At 38.0% G+C, this 22,424-nt stretch overlaps 1 protein-coding gene across 1 annotated transcript; it reads left to right on the top strand.

Moving 5' to 3' along the window:
• The first annotated feature begins 20,141 nt into the window (after window positions 1–20,141).
• On the top strand, window positions 20,142–20,731 carry LOC140013428 (uncharacterized). Its single transcript, XM_072062704.1, has 2 exons — window positions 20,142–20,175; window positions 20,268–20,731. Exons 1-2 carry the CDS (start codon window positions 20,142–20,144, stop codon window positions 20,729–20,731), a joined length of 498 nt encoding a protein of 165 aa, XP_071918805.1.
• The last annotated feature ends 1,693 nt before the right edge of the window (window positions 20,732–22,424 follow it).

Consider the following 22,424-nt stretch of genomic DNA (forward strand, 5'->3'; position numbering starts at 1 on the left):
ATTCCAACTTGCCCCAGTGTGGGGTTTGCGATTCTCAGGGGTTGCCAAACGAAATAATTTATTCTGATGGCTCAAAGGGATAACTAGGGATAGAATGTTTGATTGGAAAAGAAGAGGCCCTGACTTTTGTTCCGTTCCTTGCAATAACTCTGAAAAGAAACTTTCATTAATGCGAAATTTCTTGCATGTATCTGAATTAATTGACTGAGGAAGACTCTCCATAAGTGGTTCGTCGGACAAAACCCTTCCTTTTCTTCTTTTTCGAAAATTGGAACCCAAGTGGAATCAAATTTCCCCAATTCGCGGTTTCCTCTTTATTTTTGCTTTTCCCCCTTTTTTTTTCTTTTTCAAAATTCCCCAATCTCCTTCCCCAATGTGGGGTGCGATCATATGTGCACTCGAAAAGAACCACCAATTTTTTTGGCTCAAATGAGGATGCAAGGGATAAATGGTGTTTAGGTCGTAAAAATGATGGCCAAAGTATCATTCTTACACCTCATGACAATCAGAGTAACGCAATGCTCATTGAAAATCCACTCCCTTTTGATATGTGAAAATTTTCCAATGTAGGGTAGTGATCATTAGGGTTTTTATTTGAAACGAAATTATTCTTTCAAAGGCTCAAATGGGAGAGCAAATGATAAAATGTGTATAGGTAGAGAAAAGAATGCTCAAAGTATCATTCCAAATTTTCAAAACAAACAAGAATAATACACATTTTTGCTTTCACTTAGATGTGAATTGAATCGGTTACACAATGGATATTTTCAAGCAAAGATGGCCCCAATTTGCAATTTATCAATCAATGTGACTGGTTTTATTCTGGGGTTAAGTGAAGGAGAAAAGGTATCTCATCGGGCTTTTTGAGTGGCCATTCACCTTTTTTTTTTTTCTTTTTTTTTTTTCTTTTTTTCTTCTGAGCACTCTTATTGTGTAGCTCGAATCACCGATCAAGTGTAAGGATTTAGGAAGCATACACTTGTGAATTTTCAGGCTAGAGGTTGAAAAAAATCTCAATTTGTTTTATTTCTCAAAATTCATCATGAAATCTCCAATGAATAAGAATAAAGAATGAAGTGTACATAAATATAAACCAAACAATGATTGTCCAAAAATTTTATTGCTGAAAAAGTTTGAAACAAAAATTCTCATTCAATTATGATACAAATGAGAAGAGAGAAACTTGTAAAGAGCTCCACATATACACTTTTTGTCTCCTTTTCTTTTTGGAACAAAATGTATTAACAAATCAAATAAACAGAATTTCCCTTTAAAAAATGATTACAAAAATTTCTCAGAGGCTTTTAGCATAGAGCTTCCAGATAGATTTTACATGTTTTCGTGGCAAGGTCTGCCCAGGAATTAAGTAATACTTGTAATCTTCAAACTTTATTGAATCAAAATTATCATCAGATATAGAAGAATATTTTCATCTTATTGAAACATTTTTATGAATGCAGGGGAGGGGGAAAACAAAAGAAAAATACCCAGAGTTAGTAGGCAAAACTGCAAAATCGGTATGCATGTCCTATGGGGGAACCCTTTTTGTGCCAAGGGTAGGCCTAGCATGAAAATGCAATCCGCTAGAATAGGCACTTATACAATACCTGATGGATCCGATCAACTCATGGAGTGAAAAATAATTTGAAAAATTTGGCCCCATTGGAATGAGAAGAGACGATGGTCAAAATGAGGACCTCGTCCGAAGGGATTGATCACTTTTGATCGATACAAGAATTGGCAAAAACGCGCGGGTTTGACCTTGACGAACTTCCTATCGAAGAAATTGGAATTTGTTGACAAATTTTCTCAGTGAAGCACGGGTCAAAACTCCAACTGATGATTTTCTCAAAATCGACTAGGTTTCCCTATTTGAGACCCGAATTGGTCAAATGTGTTGAATGAAGTTGACCATTTATTTAAATTGACCGAATTACCCTAAAAAGGGAAATGGGTCAAATGAATTGAGTGAAATTTAAAACTTACTCAAAATTGACCGAATCATCCTAAAAAAGGAACTTGATCGGATGAATTGAATGAAATTGAGAATTTTATTCAAAATTGACCGGATCGTCCTAAAAAAAAAGGAACTTGGTCAGATGAATCGAATGAAATTGAGAATTTATTCAAAATTGGCCAAATCGCCCTAAAAGGGTAAGTTGGTAAAATGAATCGACGATTTATTCAAAATCGACCGGATGACCCTAAAAAGGGTAAATTGGTCAAACGACCCTAAAAAGGGTAATTTGATCAAATGAATTGATGATTTATTCAAAATCGACCGGATGACCCTAAAAAGGGTAAATTGGTCAAAAGAATTGACGATTTATTCAAAATTAACCAGGTGACCCTAAAAAGGGTAAATTGGTCAAATGAATTGACGATTTTTTCAAAATCGACCGGATGATCCTAAAAAGGGTAAATTGGTCAAATGAATTGAATGAATTGGCAAAATGAATTGGTTGAATTGTCCGGCCATTGGTTATTTCAAAATTATTGAAGTGCATTAGTCTATGACCTTTTAAAAATCAAATTTTGGCCTCAATTTATTTATCGTCTCAAAACAGAGGAATCATTTGTGAATTTCTTCAAATTAATGTCCTTCACGCAAGGGATTTTTACCAATTTTTGATAAAATGGCCAAAAAGTGATTATTAGACGTTCATATTCCAAAAATCGCTCTTATGAAGACGATCGGATCCTACCTTACCTTGTGCACTACCCCTTTGGATGGTACAAAATGTAAACGTGCAAGTCTCTTTGGATTAAGTATCCGAGACACAAGGTGGTTTATTCCTAACACGGGATCCCCTAAATGGCATTCCCTTTCTAGGGTATAATGCATGATGCCATTTATTAAAGAAATGTAAATATGCAACAAATATGGCCTAAAGGGCATAAATAATGCATCGAGGGGAAGAGGTCGAAAATGAAATGTACTTATTAAAAATTAAGCATAATGACTGAAATTTAAACATGTGAGCTATCTAGTGGGTAAGTCACTAAAAGAGTGCCAAAGAGGCCTCTTATTGCTAAGGCACATGAATGCAAGCCAAGAAAACAAAAAGAATGGTTAGTGCAATTGATAGTACACATAACACATTATGAGCAATTAAGAAAAGAAATACAAATAAAAACAAGTAAAGGGGTGGAACCCCTTCCCTCGTGCCTAATGTGCTTAATAGGGTAAGGTCGACTCTACCCTAGGCGAATGCTAACATGGATGCATGAGGCTGGGGCTCACTAATGCAACTAGACTCGATAAGGCTTCGGCTCCCGAGCCTTCAGACCTAAAGGCAAAGGGTCATCACTCCCAAGGCCTTTGATCGGTGGCTCGAGTGATCCCTTAGGTAGCGCTATGGGCGCAGTGCACACCAGCCGCCTACCCAAGGCAATCGATCCTAATCCTACAAGGCGGTGTGGGGTAGCGCCCACGAAAAATAAAATAAAGTGGGATAACAATAAGTAAACGTGCACGTATGAAGTGTTCCCTATTTTGAGGGAAGGGGTCGAGAACCAATCGCAAGGCTCTAAAGGTGACACACACCTCCCCAAATGCAATGCAAGCGCGAGATAAGTAAGTAAACATCCAATCAACCAATCATACATTCGTGAGCGAGGGAGTAATTTGAGACGCGAGTGATGCAAAATCCTAAAAAAGAAAAAAATGCAACCCTAAAACACCCAAATGTGATATATGAAAAGGTTAAAAGAAGAAAAAGATTGATTAAATCAAATTTGCTTGGACTCTCGAATATCCCCAGTGGAGTCGCCAACTGTCGCGCCCCATTTTTTGATAAATAAATAAAATGGTTTAAAAATGTATTTTGTGATTGGAAAATGAATCGTGATTTAAAAGAAAAATGGGTCTAAATGGGACTTTTGAAAACGCGACGATTTGACCCAAGAAAACTAGTTCAAAAAGGGTTTTTTATATGAAAAATGGAGTCGCCACTTGGTATAGAGTTAGGGTGTACCAAGTCACCCAAAAAGTGAATTTTTTAAGGAAAAAAGTAAGAAACCCTTTTGAACGACTCCTAGTCCACGCAAACAAAGAAAAAGATTCGGGAGTCACATTTGACGAAGGGGAAGGCAAGGATAAAAATCCAAGGCACCCCTTCGACCTAGCCAAGGCTAGTTGCGTTGATTTAATCAAAAATTTTCTTATTTCAACCAAAGAATTTATTACATTTGGATGTGCTACATGAATGCAAAACTCTAGACCTAGGGGTATTGGGGGAAATTTCTCTTCAAAGATTGAGTGGTGCCAATCACATTAATTGTGAAGCCCAAGAACGATCCTTTGAAGAAGTCACGAATAATGCGAATGGGATGCAAATGAATGGAATGCATGTATGCAATGTGAGGATATGTGAAGTGAGAAAAATAATAAAAATAATAGGATGTAAGTGGAGGTGTGCAAATGTATTTACAAGTGTTTGTGTGCACGTGAAGGGATAAAAGGTGTACGTGTGCAAATGGGAGAAAAAGTGAAAGTGTGCAAGTGAAGAGATAAAAGGTGTACGTGTGCAAATGGGAGAAAAAGTGAAAGTGTAATGATAGAGTGGATTTAGAATGCATGAGCCTAGGGAATGCACGCATATTGGGTACGGGGAGACCTAAATCGTGACTCAATTTACCCTTTTGTAGAGGGAATACAAGCGTGCTAAGGCTTAGAAAAAGCCACACTCGTCTATATCCCATATTTAAGGGGACTCTCAAGCAAATGAACCCTATAACTAGCATGAAATGCAAAAATCCTAAAATGGAGGGGAAAGGGGTTCGAGGGGCATGCAAAATGATAAAACTAAGAAAAATGCATGAAATGAAGTGAAACATGCAAATGAGGTACTAACGAGGGAAAAACCCTAAGGGTCTAGCGTTGGACTAGCCCATTCTATGAATTCCGACTAGCGTTGGACTAGTGGAAACGATAAAAGAAGCCACAACTAGCGTTGGACTAGTGTGGTGACGTACATTCATCCATTCCATTCATCCACACTATGGAAAGCAAGTAGATATACCAAATACTCATAAACACGTAGCACGTAACATTTAGCAGGCTCGACTAGATGCAAGGCCCTAATAAAGCAAGTAACAAGTAACACATAGGCATGCAACCCAAGCTAATGAACTTACTACATTCACTAACTAAAACAAAAGGGGAAAGGGAAAATGGACCAAATTGCTCGCCACAGCCCTATCTATTACAAGCCAAGAGGTGTACACATACCCCATTTAAAAGAATAATTTAATAAAAGCAAGAAGGAATGAAATAATGGAACTAAAGAATGGTAATGAAAGCAAATTAGGCATGCGATTCACACTTAGCACATTGGATCACATAGGAGAGACAAAAAGGGATAAAAGAAATTATACCTCCCTTGAAATGAAGCTCTAATGGAGTGAAATCAACGTATTTACCCTCCAAAATAATAAAGGAGTCAAGGTACCAATTTATTTGACAAATAATCACAAATGACAAAAACAATCATGAATTTGAATCAATTAAATCATGTAGACGACCTACATTTAAGAAGTCAAAAGAAGAAAGGACTTGATTGCAAAAATTAATAAAGTCTTGGGGTCAAAATCAAAGAAAAATGAAGTTCAGGGACCTATTTACAATTAATTTAAGGACCCAACTGACAGCATTGAAAGTTTGTAGGGCCATAGTGTGGTTAAGAAGAAATCCAGGGACTGATTTGCAAAATTGTTTTCTGGTTTCTTAATGGACCAAACCATTGGGCCATTTTTCCTTTTTTGCTTGGGTCAAAACCCTCCAAGCCCAACCGAAAATCCAAAACAAAAGGAAATGGGCCATTTTCACTTTTATCAAGTAAAACCCAACAAAATGTATGGGCTTTAGCTTTCGAGCCCAAATTACTAAACCCAGGAAACAAACAACCAAAGACCCAATCAAAAATGGACAAACCCACCATCAAAACTCAATGAAATTTAATCCTAATCCAATTCTCATCTAATTTTATTAAACCCATCAAAATAATAAGATAACTAAAAAAAAACATTAAAACCTAATCATATCATAATCTCATAATTAAATTACCCAATCACTTGCTGAAAATATAAAAGGGCAAATTGAAACTTAGAAGGGCCAAATCAACTGGAAATTTTTAGTTTTGGGCCACAATGAAATTAGACAGAAATTGAGGGGGTTAATTGCGATTCTTTAGGGAAAACTCATGCAAGCTTACGAAAAACAGGTTTCTTTCTCGTTAACAATACTTCTGCAGTTTTATTTCCGCAACCTGCTTTCTTGTTCTAACATGTAGATTAATGCAAAACTCAAACCAAACTCCCTATTTTATCAATCTAAAATCAACAAAGCTTCGATCCCTTCAATTAACATCGTCTAAACACAATCATTTATCCCTAGAAAATCCAATCACAGCAGCGAGACATAAAATGCAGCAAAGGTACAAAAGGAGGAAATTTAGGATGACAAGCCACAGATTTACATCAAACTAAAAACTTCAGCAACGAAATCAGGAACAGACTTCAACATCCGAACAAACAACAAAAAGTTTAGAATGGAAACAAAAATGTCACTTTTCCTCACTGATTTCCTCTATCTTTTTTCAGGTTTAACAATCTCATTGCAGCAGTTTTTCCTAATTAAAATGACCCTTTATCCGTCTTAGCATCCAAACCAAACTGTACACTATACATCCCCCAGCCATAGCAATTCTGCATTCATGCACAAACGAAACCAAGAGAACATTCATGCATTCTTGCACACACAGCAACTAAATCCACATGAATTCCCAAATAAAGTTCCAAAACATAGCTCAAGTTAGGATTCAAAAATTGCATAGACAAGAAAAAAGATATTGCAGTAGTTTAAACATGTGATTCAAAGCCCCCTACAAAATCATGTAACCCAAGTTTCGAACAAGAATTCATCAAGCTAACATCGACTTCCATTTTGGCTTTCTTTTCAATGAAAGCAATATCAACAATTTGGTTTCAACTGTAGCCATTCCTCCCATAGCAGTAGCTCGAATCGATAATCGATACATAGGGAAGCATGAGGAACAAAAAATGCAAGGCACCAATACACTCAATTTCTGAAATGCAAAAAGAGGAACTCGCTGACTTAGCCTGTTTCTTCACACGGAAAAATGTAAAACAATTCATCTTCCAACAAAGATTTTCAGCTCAGGCATTTTGTCGAACAGGTTGGGGGCATTAAAAAGTTCAACGAATCTTTGCTCAATTTACATTACAACCGGTCCTAAAATCATCAGAAAAAGCAAGGAATTCAGCCCAACAAACACAGAAGATATATGCGAACAAAAATTACAGACCATCAATAGAACAATTGCAACCTCAAATCCCACAGCAGACATGCTCTGAGAGCTTAAACAGAACCAAAATTTTAAAAGGAAAAGGACAGCTTACCTGCTCCTGCTTCGTGAAATTATTTTTCAGGTGGTGGTGGGAAGTTCCGGTGCTGGCAGCAGCTCCGATTCTTCACGGGTTGTCTGCTCCTGAGCTCATTTCAATGCTTCCAACCTCCAGCTTGAACCTCTGTTTCACTGCTGGAACGCACCTTCCTCTCTGCTTGAGCCTTAGAGTTGCCGCCATCGTGAAGCTCTCAGTTTCTTAGCCTTCCTTGAACCCGTAGCTTCCTTTTCTCCTCAGCCGAAAGCTCCTCCCTTTCTCCGCCTCAACCTTCAGCCGTCAAAACCATCCTCAACACCTTCCTCAATACTCAGCCGCCCCTTTCTTCCTTTGCCCAGTTTTCTTTTCCCTTTCCCAGTCCGTCCGCCTCTCTTTTCTTTTTCCGATCCCGCTCAGCCGTCAGCCCGTCCTGTTTTCCTCTCCGTTGTTTTTTTTTCATCCGAGAGCCTCTCCCTTGCGGCTGCCTTTGTTTTTTTTCGTTTTTTCCTTAGCCGAGTCTTTTCACTTTTCTTGCTCTCCGTTCTGACCCTCAGCCGCCAAGCTTCCCCTCAGACTAAACCCTTTTCTGTTTTTTTATCTTTTAGCCCTCACAAAATTCTACTTTGACCCCCAAAAATTCCTTAACTTCCCCAAATGTCCCTAACACCTCACCCCTTAGGTGCTTAGTTGTCTAAAATATAGAAAAGACACTTGTCCAAGTGCATGCAGTCCCACTTGTCATTTTCACCTTTTTTCCTTTTTTCCTTTTTTTTCATTTTTCAATTTTCATTTTTTCATTTTCATTTTTAAATAATGAAACTAAATCTAAAACAACTAAAACATATTTTTTTGAACGCTTTTCTTTTTTTCCTTGAGAAATTCTACGCTAAAATGGCTAAAATAACTAAAACTAAAAGTAAATAAAACTAATTGTGACAAATAAAAATAGAACAAATAAAAAACGAATAGTAAATAAATAAATAATAAAACACCAAAAATTTGGTGTCTACAGTTTGCCCCTCTTTGTCTGAGTTTTGAAAAAACTTGAGACAAAGAAGTAGACACCAAATACTTACCTGCATTATTTGGCTGCAAAAATGATTCCAACGAACAAGAATTCTAAAATGGGCCTGACCCAAACATAAAATTAAAAACGGGACTGACCCGAACAGAAAATGTAAAATAGGATAGACCCAAACAGAAAATGTAAAAATGGGATAGACCCACGGGATAGACCCGAACAGAAAATGTAAAATGGGATAGACCCAAACAGAAACTGTAAAATGGGATAGACCCGAACAGAAAATGCAAACGGGATAGACCCGGACAGAAATTTAAATGGGATAGACCCGAACAGAAATTTAAATGCTTACTGGCGGGACAAATCCAGCTCCAATAGCAATGAAAATAACATGCTTTGACAATCGGACAGTGGGATCAAACCCGAACCTGCCGTGATGAACTTGATTTGATTTTTGATTTTTTTGACTTTTTGATTTTTTGATTTTTTGATTTTTGACTTTTTGACTTCTTCTTTTTTTTCTTCTCTTTTTTTTGTTTTTTTTTTTTTTTTGAGAAACTTTCCAAAGATAATTTGCCCCAGTATGATGAATTGGTCAGTGGGAATCGGTCAGTGGTATAAAGCACGGTCAGCGGGATAAAACCCGGTCCTGACAAGATTGGCGGGATGAAACCCGGTCCCAATTGATAAAAGCGGTCAGCGGGATTATACCCGGTCCTGCCGAGATTGGCGGGATGAAACCCGGTCCCAATTGATAAAAACGGTCAGCGGGATAAAACCCGGTCCTGCCGAGATTGGCGGGATGAAACCCGGTCCCAATTGATAAAAGCGGTCAGCGGGATTATAACCGGTCCTGCCGAAAGAAGCGGTCAGCGGGATAAAACCCGGTCCTGCCGAAGTAAGCGGTCAGCGGGATAGAACCCGGTCCTGCCGAGGTAAGCGGTCAGCGGGATAAAACCCGGTCCTGCCGAAGTAAGCGGTCAGCGGGATAAGACCCGGTCCTGCCGAGGTTGGCGGGATAAAACCCGGTCCCAACGTGCTTTTGCGAATGGTCAGTGGGATAAAACCCAATCCTGCCATCCAATTGGTCAAGAAATTGAATTTGATTTGCCAAGAAACAAGCAATTAATTTTGATTTTCCAAGAAACAAGAATTTGAACTTGATTTTTGACTTTTGAAATTTTTGAATTTTTCTGATTTTTTGTAAGAATCTTTTTCAAAAATAATTTGCCCCAGTGTATGGCCCTTTTCCCTTCTTTTTCTCTTTCTTCGGCATCGGTCTTCCACATCACCAGATGCTCTTTCGTCGATGTCAACTATGAATACCTGCACAGGGGGCTTACATGCACTCAAATTTTCATGAAAAGGGCAGCGTGATTGATTTGAAAAATGCATTATTTGATTCTTTGAACGAAATTCTCAATTGGACTACAAAAATATTTGCCCCTGTGTGGGCTTATTTTGCGAAATTTTGCAAATAAAAATTTTGCCCCAGTATGGGCCATTTAATTGCAAAAACTTGTCTGGATGACTTTCCATTTATTTGAACACTGTAAGAAACTATGTTTCCTAAAAGAAAATTTCATGATGATTTTCTTGAAATAAAATCAGATCACTGAAGATTTCTTCCTCACATTGGCATTGGTGTTTTGGGTAATGGGTCACAATTTCTGGTTGGCTCATCTTTTCAGGACCAATCAAGTGACTTTATTTTTGAAATGGCTAAGGAAATGGGAGGTCAGAATCTGTCTCATTTCTTCTTTTTTTTTTTTTTTTTTTCAATTGTATCTAATCCATTCAATGTCACATCTTAGTGAAAGCAAATAGTTTGTCCATTCTTATTTCTTAAGAAAATTTAGTCAACTACCAACTTTTTAAGCTTGTAACGTGTGGGCAGAAACGATAGCTAAACATGTAGAAAACAGGTTATAGCCTCATGATCACAAATGATTTGATGAATTTCTTATAAGCATGATCCTCATTTTGGATTGTCATGAAAGAATAAGTCAACGATGGACTTTATTAGCTTGTAATTTGGCTTGAAAACGATAGCTAAAGAATAAAACTTTCAAGGACATTGCACCAAAGATCGCATTTTTTCAAAATTGCCCCTATTCTGAACTCAAAGATCTCAGAATTTGTTTGGATTTTCTCATCATTCCCCAAGGACTTCAACGTCGAATTTTTCTGCATCTTCTTGCATTTACTTTTCTTGCTTTGCTTTTTTGCCTCTTTTCCTTTCCCTCAATTTGGTGGGTTTTCACATGGTGAGTAGCGTCATCCCCATACTCAAGCAATTCAGAAATACAGCTAAAATTTTCCGGCATCAGAAATTTTCTTGACAGGGCCATTGCAAAGAACAGAAGTCAAGACTTTCGGCTTTTGTAATGGGGTCTGGTGGGGTGTTTAGAAAAGTTAAGGCCTGAAGGCAGATTTCAAGAGTGGTTTGAAGAATCTGAGATCGCATTGTTGTGCCAACCCTATTTTAGGGCTAAATCAAAATTTTGCCCCAGTTTATGCACACTTGAGGCTTTTTCTCTTTCATTTTCTTTCTTCTTTTGATTTTTCGGCCTTTTGCCGCTTTTGAACTTTCACAAAATTTGCCCCAGTTTACTTTTGAACTGAGGTTCTCTTTTCTTCTTTTGTCTTTTGATTTTGTTGCATTGTCACTTTTCACTTCTTGAAATTTTTCTTTTCAATTCCAACTTGCCCCAGTGTGGGGTTTGCGATTCTCAGGGGTTGCCAAACGAAATAATTTATTCTGATGGCTCAAAGGGATAACTAGGGATAGAATGTTTGATTGGAAAAGAAGAGGCCCTGACTTTTGTTCCGTTCCTTGCAATAACTCTGAAAAGAAACTTTCATTAATGCGAAATTTCTTGCATGTATCTGAATTAATTGACTGAGGAAGACTCTCCATAAGTGGTTCGTCGGACAAAACCCTTCCTTTTCTTCTTTTTCGAAAATTGGAACCCAAGTGGAATCAAATTTCCCCAATTCGCGGTTTCCTCTTTATTTTTGCTTTTCCCCCTTTTTTTTTCTTTTTCAAAATTCCCCAATCTCCTTCCCCAATGTGGGGTGCGATCATATGTGCACTCGAAAAGAACCACCAATTTTTTTGGCTCAAATGAGGATGCAAGGGATAAATGGTGTTTAGGTCGTAAAAATGATGGCCAAAGTATCATTCTTACACCTCATGACAATCAGAGTAACGCAATGCTCATTGAAAATCCACTCCCTTTTGATATGTGAAAATTTTCCAATGTAGGGTAGTGATCATTAGGGTTTTTATTTGAAACGAAATTATTCTTTCAAAGGCTCAAATGGGAGAGCAAATGATAAAATGTGTATAGGTAGAGAAAAGAATGCTCAAAGTATCATTCCAAATTTTCAAAACAAACAAGAATAATACACATTTTTGCTTTCACTTAGATGTGAATTGAATCGGTTACACAATGGATATTTTCAAGCAAAGATGGCCCCAATTTGCAATTTATCAATCAATGTGACTGGTTTTATTCTGGGGTTAAGTGAAGGAGAAAAGGTATCTCATCGGGCTTTTTGAGTGGCCATTCACCTTTTTTTTTTTTCTTTTTTTTTTTTCTTTTTTTCTTCTGAGCACTCTTATTGTGTAGCTCGAATCACCGATCAAGTGTAAGGATTTAGGAAGCATACACTTGTGAATTTTCAGGCTAGAGGTTGAAAAAAATCTCAATTTGTTTTATTTCTCAAAATTCATCATGAAATCTCCAATGAATAAGAATAAAGAATGAAGTGTACATAAATATAAACCAAACAATGATTGTCCAAAAATTTTATTGCTGAAAAAGTTTGAAACAAAAATTCTCATTCAATTATGATACAAATGAGAAGAGAGAAACTTGTAAAGAGCTCCACATATACACTTTTTGTCTCCTTTTCTTTTTGGAACAAAATGTATTAACAAATCAAATAAACAGAATTTCCCTTTAAAAAATGATTACAAAAATTTCTCAGAGGCTTTTAGCATAGAGCTTCCAGATAGATTTTACATGTTTTCGTGGCAAGGTCTGCCCAGGAATTAAGTAATACTTGTAATCTTCAAACTTTATTGAATCAAAATTATCATCAGATATAGAAGAATATTTTCATCTTATTGAAACATTTTTATGAATGCAGGGGAGGGGGAAAACAAAAGAAAAATACCCAGAGTTAGTAGGCAAAACTGCAAAATCGGTATGCATGTCCTATGGGGGAACCCTTTTTGTGCCAAGGGTAGGCCTAGCATGAAAATGCAATCCGCTAGAATAGGCACTTATACAATACCTGATGGATCCGATCAACTCATGGAGTGAAAAATAATTTGAAAAATTTGGCCCCATTGGAATGAGAAGAGACGATGGTCAAAATGAGGACCTCGTCCGAAGGGATTGATCACTTTTGATCGATACAAGAATTGGCAAAAACGCGCGGGTTTGACCTTGACGAACTTCCTATCGAAGAAATTGGAATTTGTTGACAAATTTTCTCAGTGAAGCACGGGTCAAAACTCCAACTGATGATTTTCTCAAAATCGACTAGGTTTCCCTATTTGAGACCCGAATTGGTCAAATGTGTTGAATGAAGTTGACCATTTATTTAAATTGACCGAATTACCCTAAAAAGGGAAATGGGTCAAATGAATTGAGTGAAATTTAAAACTTACTCAAAATTGACCGAATCATCCTAAAAAAGGAACTTGATCGGATGAATTGAATGAAATTGAGAATTTTATTCAAAATTGACCGGATCGTCCTAAAAAAAAAGGAACTTGGTCAGATGAATCGAATGAAATTGAGAATTTATTCAAAATTGGCCAAATCGCCCTAAAAGGGTAAGTTGGTAAAATGAATCGACGATTTATTCAAAATCGACCGGATGACCCTAAAAAGGGTAAATTGGTCAAACGACCCTAAAAAGGGTAATTTGATCAAATGAATTGATGATTTATTCAAAATCGACCGGATGACCCTAAAAAGGGTAAATTGGTCAAAAGAATTGACGATTTATTCAAAATTAACCAGGTGACCCTAAAAAGGGTAAATTGGTCAAATGAATTGACGATTTTTTCAAAATCGACCGGATGATCCTAAAAAGGGTAAATTGGTCAAATGAATTGAATGAATTGGCAAAATGAATTGGTTGAATTGTCCGGCCATTGGTTATTTCAAAATTATTGAAGTGCATTAGTCTATGACCTTTTAAAAATCAAATTTTGGCCTCAATTTATTTATCGTCTCAAAACAGAGGAATCATTTGTGAATTTCTTCAAATTAATGTCCTTCACGCAAGGGATTTTTACCAATTTTTGATAAAATGGCCAAAAAGTGATTATTAGACGTTCATATTCCAAAAATCGCTCTTATGAAGACGATCGGATCCTACCTTACCTTGTGCACTACCCCTTTGGATGGTACAAAATGTAAACGTGCAAGTCTCTTTGGATTAAGTATCCGAGACACAAGGTGGTTTATTCCTAACACGGGATCCCCTAAATGGCATTCCCTTTCTAGGGTATAATGCATGATGCCATTTATTAAAGAAATGTAAATATGCAACAAATATGGCCTAAAGGGCATAAATAATGCATCGAGGGGAAGAGGTCGAAAATGAAATGTACTTATTAAAAATTAAGCATAATGACTGAAATTTAAACATGTGAGCTATCTAGTGGGTAAGTCACTAAAAGAGTGCCAAAGAGGCCTCTTATTGCTAAGGCACATGAATGCAAGCCAAGAAAACAAAAAGAATGGTTAGTGCAATTGATAGTACACATAACACATTATGAGCAATTAAGAAAAGAAATACAAATAAAAACAAGTAAAGGGGTGGAACCCCTTCCCTCGTGCCTAATGTGCTTAATAGGGTAAGGTCGACTCTACCCTAGGCGAATGCTAACATGGATGCATGAGGCTGGGGCTCACTAATGCAACTAGACTCGATAAGGCTTCGGCTCCCGAGCCTTCAGACCTAAAGGCAAAGGGTCATCACTCCCAAGGCCTTTGATCGGTGGCTCGAGTGATCCCTTAGGTAGCGCTATGGGCGCAGTGCACACCAGCCGCCTACCCAAGGCAATCGATCCTAATCCTACAAGGCGGTGTGGGGTAGCGCCCACGAAAAATAAAATAAAGTGGGATAACAATAAGTAAACGTGCACGTATGAAGTGTTCCCTATTTTGAGGGAAGGGGTCGAGAACCAATCGCAAGGCTCTAAAGGTGACACACACCTCCCCAAATGCAATGCAAGCGCGAGATAAGTAAGTAAACATCCAATCAACCAATCATACATTCGTGAGCGAGGGAGTAATTTGAGACGCGAGTGATGCAAAATCCTAAAAAAGAAAAAAATGCAACCCTAAAACACCCAAATGTGATATATGAAAAGGTTAAAAGAAGAAAAAGATTGATTAAATCAAATTTGCTTGGACTCTCGAATATCCCCAGTGGAGTCGCCAACTGTCGCGCCCCATTTTTTGATAAATAAATAAAATGGTTTAAAAATGTATTTTGTGATTGGAAAATGAATCGTGATTTAAAAGAAAAATGGGTCTAAATGGGACTTTTGAAAACGCGACGATTTGACCCAAGAAAACTAGTTCAAAAAGGGTTTTTTATATGAAAAATGGAGTCGCCACTTGGTATAGAGTTAGGGTGTACCAAGTCACCCAAAAAGTGAATTTTTTAAGGAAAAAAGTAAGAAACCCTTTTGAACGACTCCTAGTCCACGCAAACAAAGAAAAAGATTCGGGAGTCACATTTGACGAAGGGGAAGGCAAGGATAAAAATCCAAGGCACCCCTTCGACCTAGCCAAGGCTAGTTGCGTTGATTTAATCAAAAATTTTCTTATTTCAACCAAAGAATTTATTACATTTGGATGTGCTACATGAATGCAAAACTCTAGACCTAGGGGTATTGGGGGAAATTTCTCTTCAAAGATTGAGTGGTGCCAATCACATTAATTGTGAAGCCCAAGAACGATCCTTTGAAGAAGTCACGAATAATGCGAATGGGATGCAAATGAATGGAATGCATGTATGCAATGTGAGGATATGTGAAGTGAGAAAAATAATAAAAATAATAGGATGTAAGTGGAGGTGTGCAAATGTATTTACAAGTGTTTGTGTGCACGTGAAGGGATAAAAGGTGTACGTGTGCAAATGGGAGAAAAAGTGAAAGTGTGCAAGTGAAGAGATAAAAGGTGTACGTGTGCAAATGGGAGAAAAAGTGAAAGTGTAATGATAGAGTGGATTTAGAATGCATGAGCCTAGGGAATGCACGCATATTGGGTACGGGGAGACCTAAATCGTGACTCAATTTACCCTTTTGTAGAGGGAATACAAGCGTGCTAAGGCTTAGAAAAAGCCACACTCGTCTATATCCCATATTTAAGGGGACTCTCAAGCAAATGAACCCTATAACTAGCATGAAATGCAAAAATCCTAAAATGGAGGGGAAAGGGGTTCGAGGGGCATGCAAAATGATAAAACTAAGAAAAATGCATGAAATGAAGTGAAACATGCAAATGAGGTACTAACGAGGGAAAAACCCTAAGGGTCTAGCGTTGGACTAGCCCATTCTATGAATTCCGACTAGCGTTGGACTAGTGGAAACGATAAAAGAAGCCACAACTAGCGTTGGACTAGTGTGGTGACGTACATTCATCCATTCCATTCATCCACACTATGGAAAGCAAGTAGATATACCAAATACTCATAAACACGTAGCACGTAACATTTAGCAGGCTCGACTAGATGCAAGGCCCTAATAAAGCAAGTAACAAGTAACACATAGGCATGCAACCCAAGCTAATGAACTTACTACATTCACTAACTAAAACAAAAGGGGAAAGGGAAAATGGACCAAATTGCTCGCCACAGCCCTATCTATTACAAGCCAAGAGGTGTACACATACCCCATTTAAAAGAATAATTTAATAAAAGCAAGAAGGAATGAAATAATGGAACTAAAGAATGGTAATGAAAGCAAATTAGGCATGCGATTCACACTTAGCACATTGGATCACATAGGAGAGACAAAAAGGGATAAAAGAAATTATACCTCCCTTGAAATGAAGCTCTAATGGAGTGAAATCAACGTATTTACCCTCCAAAATAATAAAGGAGTCAAGGTACCAATTTATTTGACAAATAATCACAAATGACAAAAACAATCATGAATTTGAATCAATTAAATCATGTAGACGACCTACATTTAAGAAGTCAAAAGAAGAAAGGACTTGATTGCAAAAATTAATAAAGTCTTGGGGTCAAAATCAAAGAAAAATGAAGTTCAGGGACCTATTTACAATTAATTTAAGGACCCAACTGACAGCATTGAAAGTTTGTAGGGCCATAGTGTGGTTAAGAAGAAATCCAGGGACTGATTTGCAAAATTGTTTTCTGGTTTCTTAATGGACCAAACCATTGGGCCATTTTTCCTTTTTTGCTTGGGTCAAAACCCTCCAAGCCCAACCGAAAATCCAAAACAAAAGGAAATGGGCCATTTTCACTTTTATCAAGTAAAACCCAACAAAATGTATGGGCTTTAGCTTTCGAGCCCAAATTACTAAACCCAGGAAACAAACAACCAAAGACCCAATCAAAAATGGACAAACCCACCATCAAAACTCAATGAAATTTAATCCTAATCCAATTCTCATCTAATTTTATTAAACCCATCAAAATAATAAGATAACTAAAAAAAAACATTAAAACCTAATCATATCATAATCTCATAATTAAATTACCCAATCACTTGCTGAAAATATAAAAGGGCAAATTGAAACTTAGAAGGGCCAAATCAACTGGAAATTTTTAGTTTTGGGCCACAATGAAATTAGACAGAAATTGAGGGGGTTAATTGCGATTCTTTAGGGAAAACTCATGCAAGCTTACGAAAAACAGGTTTCTTTCTCGTTAACAATACTTCTGCAGTTTTATTTCCGCAACCTGCTTTCTTGTTCTAACATGTAGATTAATGCAAAACTCAAACCAAACTCCCTATTTTATCAATCTAAAATCAACAAAGCTTCGATCCCTTCAATTAACATCGTCTAAACACAATCATTTATCCCTAGAAAATCCAATCACAGCAGCGAGACATAAAATGCAGCAAAGGTACAAAAGGAGGAAATTTAGGATGACAAGCCACAGATTTACATCAAACTAAAAACTTCAGCAACGAAATCAGGAACAGACTTCAACATCCGAACAAACAACAAAAAGTTTAGAATGGAAACAAAAATGTCACTTTTCCTCACTGATTTCCTCTATCTTTTTTCAGGTTTAACAATCTCATTGCAGCAGTTTTTCCTAATTAAAATGACCCTTTATCCGTCTTAGCATCCAAACCAAACTGTACACTATACATCCCCCAGCCATAGCAATTCTGCATTCATGCACAAACGAAACCAAGAGAACATTCATGCATTCTTGCACACACAGCAACTAAATCCACATGAATTCCCAAATAAAGTTCCAAAACATAGCTCAAGTTAGGATTCAAAAATTGCATAGACAAGAAAAAAGATATTGCAGTAGTTTAAACATGTGATTCAAAGCCCCCTACAAAATCATGTAACCCAAGTTTCGAACAAGAATTCATCAAGCTAACATCGACTTCCATTTTGGCTTTCTTTTCAATGAAAGCAATATCAACAATTTGGTTTCAACTGTAGCCATTCCTCCCATAGCAGTAGCTCGAATCGATAATCGATACATAGGGAAGCATGAGGAACAAAAAATGCAAGGCACCAATACACTCAATTTCTGAAATGCAAAAAGAGGAACTCGCTGACTTAGCCTGTTTCTTCACACGGAAAAATGTAAAACAATTCATCTTCCAACAAAGATTTTCAGCTCAGGCATTTTGTCGAACAGGTTGGGGGCATTAAAAAGTTCAACGAATCTTTGCTCAATTTACATTACAACCGGTCCTAAAATCATCAGAAAAAGCAAGGAATTCAGCCCAACAAACACAGAAGATATATGCGAACAAAAATTACAGACCATCAATAGAACAATTGCAACCTCAAATCCCACAGCAGACATGCTCTGAGAGCTTAAACAGAACCAAAATTTTAAAAGGAAAAGGACAGCTTACCTGCTCCTGCTTCGTGAAATTATTTTTCAGGTGGTGGTGGGAAGTTCCGGTGCTGGCAGCAGCTCCGATTCTTCACGGGTTGTTTGCTCCTGAGCTCATTTCAATGCTTCCAACCTCCAGCTTGAACCTCTGTTTCACTGCTGGAACGCACCTTCCTCTCTGCTTGAGCCTTAGAGTTGCCGCCATCGTGAAGCTCTCAGTTTCTTAGCCTTCCTTGAACCCGTAGCTTCCTTTTCTCCTCAGCCGAAAGCTCCTCCCTTTCTCCGCCTCAACCTTCAGCCGTCAAAACCATCCTCAACACCTTCCTCAATACTCAGCCGCCCCTTTCTTCCTTTGCCCAGTTTTCTTTTCCCTTTCCCAGTCCGTCCGCCTCTCTTTTCTTTTTCCGATCCCGCTCAGCCGTCAGCCCGTCCTGTTTTCCTCTCCGTTGTTTTTTTTTCATCCGAGAGCCTCTCCCTTGCGGCTGCCTTTGTTTTTTTTCGTTTTTTCCTTAGCCGAGTCTTTTCTCTTTTCTTGCTCTCCGTTCTGACCCTCAGCCGCCAAGCTTCCCCTCAGACTAAACCCTTTTCTGTTTTTTTATCTTTTAGCCCTCACAAAATTCTACTTTGACCCCCAAAAATTCCTTAACTTCCCCAAATGTCCCTAACACCTCACCCCTTAGGTGCTTAGTTGTCTAAAATATAGAAAAGACACTTGTCCAAGTGCATGCAGTCCCACTTGTCATTTTCACCTTTTTTCCTTTTTTCCTTTTTTTTCATTTTTCAATTTTCATTTTTTCATTTTCATTTTTAAATAATGAAACTAAATCTAAAACAACTAAAACATATTTTTTTGAACGCTTTTCTTTTTTTCCTTGAGAAATTCTACGCTAAAATGGCTAAAATAACTAAAACTAAAAGTAAATAAAACTAATTGTGACAAATAAAAATAGAACAAATAAAAAACGAATAGTAAATAAATAAATAATAAAACACCAAAAATTTGGTGTCTACAGAGACTCGATAACGAATCATAAATCAATGCCAAATATGACCCCAATAGGGTTCCATAAACATATACAAACATTAGAGAAAACCAGAAAATTCGGAAATGCAATTTGTTCATCAAGTTTAGCAAGTGTGAATTTTGACTGAAAAAAGTGGCGTTCCTAGGCCATATCATTTCAAAGGATGGGCTTACTGTAGACCCGGCCAAAGTGGAAGTTGTAACCAAATGAAAACGGCCAGAGAATCCTATTGAAGTACGAAGCTTTTTGGGTTTAGCGGGGTATTACCGCCGATTTATAAAGAACTTCTCGAAAATTGCGGGACCCCTAATGAACTTGACAAAGAAACAAGGAAAGTACATCTGGGATGCTAAGTGCAAGAATGGTTATCAAGAGCTTAAGAAGCAGTTGACCATAGCTCCAGTGTTAACTTTGCCCAATGGGACAGATAGTTATATGGTCTATACCGATGCGTCGAGAGAGGGGTTAGGGTGTGTTTTGATGTAAAATAGGAATGTGATTGCCTATGTATCTCGGAAGTGAAAGCCTCATGAGCAAAACTATCCAACCCATGACTTGGAGCTTGCAGTTGTTGTGTTTGCCTTGAAAAAATGGCGGCATTACTTATACGGAGTGACATTCAAGGTATATATTTTCCCAGAAGGAGCTAAACCTAAGGCAACGTCGGTGGGTAGAGTTCTTAGAAGATTATGATTGTACAATTAACTACCATCCAGGAAAGGCCAACGTTGTAGCAGATACTTTAAGTCGCAAGGCTCAACTAGCAAGTTCAATGGTGGGAGAGTGGAGCTTGTTAGAGGATGTATGCGAATGGAACCCGTATCTGGAGCCACATAAAGTTATTTTTGGGAATATTGAGGTGAAATCAACACTGTTGGATGGGATTAAAGAGGGCCAATTGAAAGAACTGACAGTGGAAAAGTGGGTAGAAAAATTGAAGAAGGGAGAGTTGCCCAACTTTAACCTAGGTCCTGATGAAATTTTAAGGTTTCGAAATCGCATCGTTGTATCTAGGGATGAAGAGTTAAAGAGGGAGATTTTGGAGGAATCACATTGTTCTAGGTATACGGTGCACCCGGGCAGTGGTAAAATATACCAGGATCTCAAGAGTCTGTATTGGTGGGATAATATAAAGGCGAAAATTGCTCAGTTTGTGCAAAAATGCCTTACGTGCCAATAAGTGAAAGCTGAGCATCAGAAACCATCGGGTCTATTACAGCCTTTAGAGATTCCTGAATGGAAGTGGGGGCATATAACAATGGATTTTGTATCAAGGTTACCACGAACTCAAAAGGGTCAGGATGCAATCTGGGTGATAATGGACCGATTAACTAAGACCGCACATTTCTTGCCAGTTAATATGAAATATTCATTGGAGAAACTTGCTAAACTCTATATGGATGAAGTAGTGATACTACATGGGGTACCAGTGAGTATCGTGTTTGATAGAGACCCCAGATTTGTATCTCGATTTTGGCAGAAATTGCAAGAGACTCTAGGAACTAAGTTGAACTATAGTACAGCGTATCATCGTCAAACTGATGGACAATTGGAGAGAACCATTCAAACTCTTGAGGATATGTTGAGAGCCTGTATAGTCGATTTTGGAGGGAGTTGGAGTCAATACCTAACCTTGGTTGAGTTCGCGTATAACAATAGTTATCACTCGTCTATTCAAATGGCCCCAAATGAAGCATTGTATAGATGACGGTGTCGATCTCCACTCCATTGGGATGAAGTAGGAGAGAAAAAGATCATAGATCCGGCTACAATACCTTGGGTTGAGGAAGCTTACGAAAAGGTAAAAGGTGATTCGTCAGAGGCTTCAAACAGCTCAAAGTCAACAAAAGAGCTATGCCGATCATCGGAGGAAGGATTTGGAGTTTGAGATAGGGGATAAAGTATTTCTTCGTATTACTCCATTGAAAGGAAAAATTAAAGGAGGAAAAAGGAAAAAGTTGCAACAGAGGTACATAGGACCCTTTAATATACTCCAGCGGCTAGGGAAGGTGGCTTACCGACTAGAATTACCAGCTAGTTTGTCTCGGATCCATGATGTTTTCCATGTTTCTCTGCTTAAGAAATACCATCCAAATCCGACTCACATTTTGCCACCAAAAGATATTGAACTTGATGAGTCATTAGCTTATGAGGAACGACCCATTCGAGTACTGGATAGAAAGGTGAAGGACTTGAGGAATAAGCAGATTACACTAGTGAAGGTTCTATGGAAACACCATGTGTGACACCCCCGCTTCTCCCAAGGGCGAACCCTAGGGTATCAGCAGGGCACCTGCCTAACTCGCGCCAGGACTCGAAATTTCAAAACAATAAAAACTAGATAAACCAAAAGAGTACTATTCACAATATAGCCAACTCCAAAAGAGTTCTATTTACATCCCCAAAAGCAGCTAGTCAAACCACTATATTACATTGTGATAACAACCAGCAGAAAGTAGACCCTAAGGAGGGTCCTTATACAAACCACCAAAACAAAAACAACCATCTCAATTGTCCAACTATTACAAGTAAACCTAACTATACTAGTGAATATGCCAAGGAGTTCCCCGTGTCGTCCCCTGCTAAGGAAAACAAAGGAAACGGGGTAAGCTATATGCTTAGTAAGTAAACAGGGGAAAAATCGTAAATTGCACATTCAAATAAACATATAAATCCAAATATTTTACATCAGTACAAAAGTGTAACATCACAATGGTAGGATACGGGTTGGCTCCAAAGCCAAGTCGTTTGCCATGCGTGACCTCCTGCCGACACTCCACCGACTACAAATAAGGTCCGTAGAACTCCACTTGAACCCCCACCTAACACCTTATCACCCTCACTGGCCAGTCACCTCACAAACTTGCTCGAGC

Source organism: Coffea arabica, chromosome 8c (genome assembly GCF_036785885.1).
Source record: "Coffea arabica cultivar ET-39 chromosome 8c, Coffea Arabica ET-39 HiFi, whole genome shotgun sequence".
In the NCBI taxonomy this organism is placed as follows: Eukaryota; Viridiplantae; Streptophyta; class Magnoliopsida; order Gentianales; family Rubiaceae; genus Coffea; species Coffea arabica.